The 9,253-nt window shown below is 40.9% G+C and overlaps 1 protein-coding gene across 5 annotated transcripts; it reads left to right on the forward strand.

The window, feature by feature from the left end:
* The first annotated feature begins 16 nt into the window (after positions 1-16).
* FASTKD3 (FAST kinase domains 3) lies at positions 17-8,675 on the forward strand. 5 transcript variants are annotated; one of them, XM_036896719.2, is made up of 8 exons: positions 17-104; positions 933-1,694; positions 2,019-2,399; positions 3,071-3,156; positions 5,404-5,578; positions 6,688-6,757; positions 7,064-7,178; positions 8,095-8,675. In XM_036896719.2, the coding sequence occupies exons 2-8, from the start codon at positions 965-967 to the stop codon at positions 8,191-8,193; spliced, it is 1,656 nt and encodes a 551-aa protein (XP_036752614.2). In that variant the 5' UTR covers positions 17-104; positions 933-964; the 3' UTR covers positions 8,194-8,675. The 5 variants fall into 5 exon arrangements, 4 of the variants coding, with proteins under 4 accessions (XP_036752614.2, XP_036752615.2, XP_036752613.2 ...); XM_036896720.2 differs by lacking the exon at positions 2,019-2,399 and having other exon boundaries at positions 8,095-8,674; XM_036896718.2 differs by having other exon boundaries at positions 933-2,399; positions 8,095-8,672.
* The last annotated feature ends 578 nt before the right edge of the window (positions 8,676-9,253 follow it).

A 9,253-nucleotide genomic window follows, 5' to 3' on the forward strand; every position in this document is an offset into this window, starting at 1 on the left:
CCGTCTCCGCGCTTGCGTCAGACTGCCTGGGCCCCTTGGCGTACGGAGGCCCGAGAGGTTCCAATGGCTTCACGGCTACTCGGAGCTGCGGTGCGCTGAGCGAGGTAGGTGTCCACGCCGGTTTTGAGCTCCGCTGTTGGACCCGGGGTGCGTTGCTGTGTCGCCCGCCCACCCGGTGCTTGAGCACTGGTACCCCGGGCGCCAGGTCCGGGGGCGCCCAGCTCGTGGTGTCCTTTAATTTCACGGAGGACGCGGCCCCGCTGTCCTGCACCCTCGTCCCCGAATCTCACCGGCGTGTTTAGATTTGACGAGCCGACTACTTTTCCCACTTGCCCGTATCGTTTTACTTTTTTAAGATCCTGCTTTTTTCATTTTGCCAGCGAGACACCTCTCTTTTTCCAGCTTTGGCCAAGTCATGACTCTGAGGGGAAACCAACCCTAGCGCCAAAAAGCGTGCTCTTTACCCTTGCTTTGCATTGATCCACATAATTTGTGGCTCCTTTACCCACTGCCTCTTTTTGAGTATATGTAACCACATGCAGTTTCTTCCGTCAGCCAACGTGTACGATCTCCACTGCCTGAGTTTGAATCTCATCTCTGCCACTTACTAGCTGTGTAATTGGACCAAGTAACTTTCTTGTGCTTAAGTTTCCTCTTCTGTAAAAGGACGGTAGAAGGATCTAACAGTTGTGTTGCGGGGAGGGTTAAGTTAGTACAGGGAAAGTACCGTAGTGCCTGACAAATGATAGCCATCATTATCCTTAGATGCCAGCCACTTCTCTAAGCGCTAGGATGCAGGGACTTTGCTCTTAGGTACTTCATTTTAGTGCTAAACTTCTTATATGACACTTCTTATGGATACTTCGTTTCATAAGCATTGATGTTGCTGAGGCATGCTCTCAATATATTTGACCCTGTTTTTTATTCTTTAGGTATAAGTCAAGAGGAGTTGAGAACTGATGGCATGGCTTTAATTACTTTGCGGAGGAACCTTTGTCATTTATCTGATTTTTGGTTTCATGGAGCTCTGGCTGCTGTGAAAAATCCACCTGTAAATCATGTTCACAAGGTAGTCAAGGAGCACCTGTGTCCATGGGTCTGCTCACTACAACCTGAGCCTTTCAGGGTCAGGTTCCATCATCCCTGTTGTAAAAAGTTCCATTCAGAAAATGGAAATAACCATCCAGTCAGTGAGTTAGTTTACTCTGAAGTACATGATTGGGACAAGCTTGAAGGAAATCTTAAAAGGGAGGATGAAGAGATATTTTACAGGACACTAAACAACATCAGCTCATCAGAAGAAGTGTTAAGTTTTATAAGCACACTGCAAACTTTGCCAGATACTCTGGCAGCAGGAGCCTTACAACGGATTTGTGAAATGGAAAAAAAACACAGTGACCAAAGGCCACCAAAAGAAATATTAGAGAATAGTGTCTTTCGAGCTTTATGCGTTCAGTTCGAACAGGAGCCCTCGAATCTGTCAAACACTGGCCTGGTGACTGCTCTGCAAGCTCTGATTCTATTGTGTGTGGATCCCCAAAGTAGCCTGTTACTGAACTTGGTGGCAGAATGCCAACATCGTCTCAGAAGGGGCGGCCTAGGAGTTCACAATCTCTGTATTCTTGGGGAAAGTCTGATTAAACTGCAAGGTCCAGGTTGTGGAACCCTCGAACTGATTATAGATCAACTTCAAGGTGAAAAATTGGACAAATTTACCCCCCAGGATATTATGGCCCTTTATAGAATACTGCAGACATGTACTGAAAAAGTGGACCAATATCAGACATTTCTAAATAAGATAAACAAGTTTTCTCTGTCAATAGTTTCCAACCTGAGTCCTAAATCAGTAAGTGAGATGCTCACTGCCCTAGTGGTTCTTGATCAAACTCAGGCACTTTCTTTGGTTATAAAATTGGGTAAATATGTTGTGAGGTATATCCCTCATTTTACCAATGAAGAACTAGGAAAAGTCTTGGAGGCTTTCATATACTTTGGGTACAGTGACATATTTTTTACAGATGCTCTGGAGCAACATGTGACTTCACTCTGTGTCTCTTTGGATCCCGAGACTGTCAGCAAAGTCATGGAATACTGCACTAGAAAACTGATTCTTTCAAAACCCATCCTCAATACAGTGGCAGAAATTTTTGTTTGCCAATCAGAAAATTTTTCACCTAGTCAGATATCTGAGTTAATTGAACCATTTGGAAAACTCAATCATTTGCCACCAAATGCCTCTGCTTTATTCAGAAAGCTAGAAAATATGTTACTCACTCATTCCAATTATTTTCCACCCAAAACACTATTGAAACTTCTCCATTCATGTTCACTTATCGAATGCCATCCCGTCAACTTTATGGCAAAAATATTCAGCCCTTATTTTCTTCAGCAGTTGCAAGGTGAGTTGGTTATAACTTCTGAGAGTCGAAAAGTAACTTTTGAGCTTGTAATGTTTTCAAATCACCTATGTACCTTTTACATTGAACAAAGGTTTGCCATTATTTTTTCCTCCACAATAATCTGAAGAAGACATCTGAAGTTGCAGGCGGTAGCATGGACACAGAATTAAAGAATGATAGAACATTGCCTAGAGAGAGAAAATAGTTTGGGTAAATAGACTGCTGCCCTAACTGAGAAAAAACTGTTCTTGTAGAGATGTGACTGTAATCTAATAGTCATGGTAAGATGCTAGAATCTTGGTAAGAGAGCAACTGTAGAACTCCCTTTTTTTGAAAGATGGTACTCATCTTAATTGAAGGCCACCCAAATACGTCAAATTTCTGTGTCTCTGTAGTTAAAGGAAATTCCCACTAATTCTACTAACATATTTTGTCACTTTTAATTGTATTCTGCAGTTAGGAACTTGAGTTCCTAAAAGTCAGGATGAGATTGCATTAATGGAAAGCAAGAAGGCATAATTAATTCCAGCAAGTTCTTTTCCTAGTGTCATTTCAAAGTACATTACATCCCAGGTGATAAATGAATGCTGTACGCTCTTTAATGTTCTTTTCTCTGATTACCCATAAACCAAAATTCAAACTTAGCTATTACTGGATGCTCTTTATTTCAGGGGAAGAATCCTGTTTGGACAGACTGTGCCTAGCGCAACTGACCCAACTTTTCTTAACATCGGTCCTAGAGTGCCCTTTCTATAAGGTAACAGCATGAGCTGTGTTGCTTCATTTCCCATGGAGCAGTTGGCTTTTGTACCCCACTGAAATCTTTAAAGTTACTTTTCTTTTGGTATGTCTCAGTAACCTCAGTACAAAGCAGAATTTTTGTTCATTTGGAGTTAGTAGCCAGCAGGCCACCTTTTCTTTGATAATTTGACCCCACTCCTTTTTCTGATTCTTGCAGGACCTATTTCCTGCTGTGTACATTTTTACCCTGTGCTCCAGGCATGCATCATGGCCTGCTAGATTCACTCTGAGCCTTCCTTCAGTAGGGTCCTAGCACTCCCCAGAGCTATGGGGTATAAAAGTATTAATCTCTGGATTGAACAAACCCTAAATTATTTCTTTGTATGTTCTTAAGCCGCTCTTACCTGAAAGTTTCATGTAGATGGACTTCCCATCTAGTCCTCTAAAGACTCATTCTCATAACTTTATCAGACTCCTTGTGTAGAATCAGAAATGGCATCTCCAGACTTGCTCAGACCTGGTCCTGTGTCCTTGACTGAACCACATTTAAGAGTAGCTCACTTTGGAATAAGGTTTCAGCGTGGAAAGATACCACTTTTTTCTTTAGAAGAGCTTGAACAGACCTACACATAACGGTAAATACTAGCTACTCCCAACCTCCTCCCAATCCTGAAAGCAGAGCCCTCACAGCAGTTTTTATGCATAGATACATCAATACCATCCTTTTTCTCTATTTGCATGGAATGGGACTATTCCAAGTACAATTTGCTTTTATGCCCAATAAACCATGGACCTTGGGGGGCAGTACAAAAGATCAACTGCATTCTTTTTAAGATATTTTAAGAAACAAAAATTTTGTGGTATTTTTCTACCATTTTACCATTGATGGGCTTTCAAGCTTTTTCCAGCATTTAGCACAATCAACAGTGCTGTAATAAACATCCTTATATATCCCTTCTTACTGCTGTCTTAACTAAAGAGACTAGATTCCTGAAAGTGGGATGACGGGGTGCATTTTTGGTGGGCACTGACAGGATTTCTCCCTAGCAGTTATAGATGGCACTGTTGCCAGGAGTGAGTGAGGGTGGTATGTCTCCCCAACTTCTGTAGCAGTTTGTTATTAGTCCCTTTAATTTTTCTCATTTGACTCAATGAAAAAGAGAATCATGACACAAGTTGCATATTAATCAGTAATGAGTTGATCCTATTTTCACATGTTTATTGTTCATTTCCATTTGTTATAAATTGCCCTGACTCGGATTTCTATTGGTTGCCTTTTTTTTTTTGTCCTAGAACACATTGTAAAGAGATATTAGATATTCTGTATATTGTACATATTTCCTCCTGGTTTGTAATTTTTAACTTGGTGGGAGGGTTATTTACCATTGTTTATAATGTCTCTGCTACATGGAAATAAGTTTACTATAGCCAAGTCTGTCTTTTATGACTTCTGGGTTCCTATCTCCCTTAAGAATTTTTTACCACTTCTAAAGTAATACAAACATTTTACTAAATTCTAAAAAATATTTTCCTTACTATATTTTGCTCTTTAATCCACTTGGGATTTATTATTTTCTGTGATGTGTGATGGAAATTAGTTCTTTTCTAGATGGATAAGCAGTTGTACCATTTGTTACATAGTTATCCTTTTCTTAATACATTGAAATGTCACCTTTACATTTTCCATTATTGAAAACTTTAGCTGAGTGTCCTTAAGGCCCTTAAAGTAGTTCTAAGGCTTAGAGGTCAAGAAACCTCAACATGTTTCTTGAGCTGTAAGATGTTTGATGTTTTCTTCCTTTCTTCTTTCCTTCCTTCCTTTCTGTGAGTACTTACTACTTTTAAACCACATTTAAAAGGTATTTTGAATGACTGGACTTGAACTGTAACAAGAATATTTTGCATTGTCATTTAAGAAAGATACTTGTTCTAAGTCCTAGAAAAGTATCATACTTGTAAAGTAATATATATATATATATATATAATTTTTTTTTTTTGTAAGTCTACAGACATTTCTTTACTTGCCTAATGATGTTTGGGGGAAGTTTTGTTTTTTTTTAAATTTAATCAAGGTACATAAAATAAAGTACACAAATATTAGTGTATAGCTCAGTGAGGTTTGACAGCATATACACTCACGTAACCATCACTCAGATCAAAGTAATTTTGAGCAGACTTTCATACTTTATACTTGGGTAACTTCCATTTTGTTTTGGTTTCATGTCTTACTTTTCTATCTCATGTTTGCACATACAAATTTTAGGGTCCAAAACTTCTTCCTCAATTTCAAGTGAAATCATTTCTTACTCCGTGCTATTCCCTGGAGACGCCTGTGGATTTTCAGCTTTATAAATCTGTGATGATTGGACTGATTGACCTTTTAGGAGGAAGAATGTATTTTGCTTCAAAAGTGTTAACACCGTATTGTTACACGATAGGTAAGTAGTAGGGAGTTTTGTGGCTGTTTACTAACTACAGTGTGCTGTCCTCTTGTGGCATATGTGGGACTTAGTAGCCCCCTGGGTCTGGAAATACCACTCACTGAAGGCAGATTGGAACAGCAGGTGAACCACAGGGCTGCAGAGTCCAGACCGTGGGGTTGAGTCCCCTATGTCGGCACACGGTGGTGGAATGTCTGGACATAGCACTTGACCATTTCCTGTTTGCTCCTCTGTGACGAGAGCACAAGGAATAGAGACTAGATGAATGACGTGGGGGAGGACCTGGAGCACAGTGGGTGCTCACTAACGGTGAGCTGCTGTGTACGCTAGGCCAGTGCTGACCAACTGAGTAGCCACTAGTGCATGGGGCTGTTTAACTTTAAATTAATTAACATATTTAAACACTTGAAGTTCAGTTCCTCCATCACACTGGCCACACTTGAGGTGCTGAGCAGCCACGGGCAGCACAGGTATGAACTCTTCCACCATGGCAGAAAGGTCTCTGCATAGTGCTGGCCAGGAGTCAAGGTCCTTCTGCCTTACAATTTTTTTTTTTAAATGGATGAATAAAAAGAAATAAATGCAAAGAGGACAGTGTGGTCAAATCTCACCCTACAGGATTCTTTTACAAAAGTAATGGCAGCAGTACCTGAGGCAAGGACGGGGTCCGCCCAGGCCAGGGGACCACGCGTTGGGACCAGGAGGCCTCACCTGCCATGGATGCTCTGGGAGCTCGAGTAAGGAAAGCTTTCGGTTGTGTAGGTGTCTAACTTGGCTTAAGTTACAGGATTTTCTTCACTACCAGGATTGAAAGATTCCCGCCGCTTATCAGGAGAAAGAGAAAATGCCTGTTCTTGTCACACCCTGGAGAACCTGAGGACCCACTCTGTTTTAGTGTGGTTGAGCCTTCTTGATTTAAGGCTGCCTGGTTGATCAGGCCAGTCAAATCACAATTCTCACACTGTCTGAGGTGGCCGTTACTTTGCTGACTTCAGTCCAGTTGGTAAATGCAAAATGTGGAAGAAACAAAGCAGAATGAGGAAGAAAGGGAGATTAGTGCTGGTGAGGGTATCACAGGAGGAATTTTTCCTTTCTTCTCCCACCAGATGTTGAACTTAAATTAGATGAAGAAGGATTTGTATTACCACCCACAGTTCATGAAGATGTACATAAAAGGTAAAACTGCCATGATGTTTATAGTGCTTGGCAAGGTTAATAAAGATATTATCATAAGAGGTATAAAAAACAGGATTCTGGAAATTAAAACACTACTTTGCAGCATTACCATTTTTGGGAATTCCTTGTAACATGAACATTAATAGTAACAAATCAAGTGTTTTTTCATAAGACTAAAGGATAGCACATTCGTGATTTATCTGAAAATAAAATGGCATGTAGGAATAGCCAAATCCAAACTAAACTTAGACAAAAGTATATAAATATTTTCAGATTGTTTTAAGAATTAAGTTTCTGATTTTTTAGGGTAGCACTGTGCATTGATGGTCCAGAAAGATTTTGTTTGAATAGCAGACATTTACTGGGAAAGGAAGCTATTAAACAAAGACACCTTCACTTACTTGGTTATCAAGTTGTTCAGGTATGATTTCTCCTATTTATTTTTTCCATAACCAATTTCTAGTTCAGATTTGCTTTTTCTGGGGCACTAAGAGGTCTGCCAGCCCAGAGGACCAACAATATTATGTCTCATTTAAATGCCTCATTTAATTAGAATTACTAACTTACTGGAATATTTGTTTTCATTTCCTCTGATATAATGACTAAAGATGGACAAGGTGACTCATCAAAACCAGGGGCTTAATCAACATTGAATGTTTATGAGCCTGTTTGCATTTATGCCAGAGGCCACATAGGTCTTAGGAGGCCACAGTGCCTGCATGGAGCGTCCCAGTGCTCCCAGTGGTCCACCAGTGCGTTCTCCTCTCCTCTTCACCTTGTACATCCCCAGATTAAGTTCCCTAAAACAAATCGTGCCAGTGTGTGCTCAGAACCTCTCGTTTCCTTACTGCTTACGGAATAAAGTAAAGACTATGTCTCAGAACTTGGGACCCTCCACAGCTGGGACTCTGCTCCGAGCTCAGCGTGCCCTCCCCTGTCCCCCAGCCCCTCCATTCTCTCTTGCCTTTATCCCTTATGCAGCTTCCACCACCAGCCTGGTCTCCACCACTTTGAGTATCTAAATTCTGGTCGGTCATCGACTCCCAGCTCAGGTTCTCCCACCCTCCAATCCATAACCTGACGCCCTCTCCATACTAGACCACCGGTTTTCTTTGCACTCTATGCTTTGTATCTACTGAGCCCCTATTGTGTGCCAGATGGGCACTGTTTAAGGCACTAGGAGTGCAGGATGAATATGCCCCGCCAGCTGTGTGCTTTGACCTCTGGGAGCTTACACTCCACTGTGAGGAAGGGGGCAGCAGATAAACACGTAACCAGAAAGAAGGGAATTGCAGATTATGAAAGACAATGACAAATTTTCTTTTCTTCCTTTACAGATCCCCTATTATGAGATTGAGATGCAAAAATCAAAACATGAATTGGTGGAATATTTACAAACAAAACTATTTTCTCAAAATGCTGATGTTCATTGTTAATAAGGACTCCTTGCTCCAGAGCTCAGACACTGAAAGAACTTGTGTTTTCATGGGACTCAGTATAAAAATAGAGTATAATTGGTGAATTAGCCATTTACTCATGGACTGTGGTCTGGAAAGGGTCTGTCATTTTCCTTATACCATGTATATGTGTATCAGGCATAAATTTAAAGTTTTAACTTTTACTGACATTTTATACATGAAACAGAATTGATTGAGTATAATAAAGGAATGTAATGAATAAAAGTCATTATTTTTAAATCTTGGTAATAGTTGCTACCAGAAAATGTCATTTTTCTTTCAAGACCTTTGTTTCTTTCCTCTTCTAATGTAAGGAAGAAATTTTATCTCTCTGCTTTTTTTAGAGGAAATAATATATGGTAGGAGAAGGAGCTATGAAAAATAGACGAGTAACTTGGATATAAATATGTGTAAGTACAGAATTATGCAGAAATAACCCTTTAGTTAGTAAGATATTTTATGTTAGTGTGGGAGCTTTAAAAAGTTTTTTAAATAAAGGTATAAAGACATGAAAAAACAGTTTAGGTCCTTTTTGGGGGAGTATTTGGAGGGAGAAGCTCCTAATTTTAAATCAAGAGGGGATTAAATTGTCTTCAGTTCATTGCAGATGCTTCATCCTCCTATTAGGGTCAGGTTCAAGTTTCTGGGGAGAAGAGGCTGAGGCGGCAGAGCTCCAGGGGTGGACTCTTGGGCCCTTGCACCAGGGACTTTCCACTTCAGACAGGAGTCAGGGCTGCTCCCCCATCCCTGTCTCTGTGCTGAGCCAAGCTGGGCACCACGGCAAAACACTGTGTGCATTGCCTAGCCAGCCCTCTCATTTGCTGCCATTTTGCAGAGAAGTGACCAGCCCCAAGAGGACGGACACCCTGCCCAGGATTCCGTTGCTCACAAGGGGTTGTTGAAGCCTTGAAGCATGGGCACAGAATCTAGCCTGGGTCTGAGTTCCAGCTTCTCCACTGGCTCTGAGTGACCTCGGGCCTCAGTCTCAGGGATAATCATAAATAATAACAGGGTTGTTAACAGTTACCTAGGACTATTG

Source organism: Manis pentadactyla, chromosome 2, assembly GCF_030020395.1.
Source record: "Manis pentadactyla isolate mManPen7 chromosome 2, mManPen7.hap1, whole genome shotgun sequence".
NCBI lineage: Eukaryota > Metazoa > Chordata > Mammalia > Pholidota > Manidae > Manis > Manis pentadactyla.

Excerpts from the sequence above, each read along its gene's own strand:
- FASTKD3 (XM_036896718.2), top strand. The coding sequence starts at position 965 with ATGGCTTTAATTACTTTGCGGAGGAACCTTTGTCATTTATCTGATTTT. Across the intron at positions 3,157-5,403 it reads TAGAGTGCCCTTTCTATAAG|GGTCCAAAACTTCTTCCTCA; the intron begins GTAACAGCATGA and ends TACAAATTTTAG. Across the intron at positions 7,179-8,094 it reads TTGGTTATCAAGTTGTTCAG|ATCCCCTATTATGAGATTGA; the intron begins GTATGATTTCTC and ends CTTCCTTTACAG.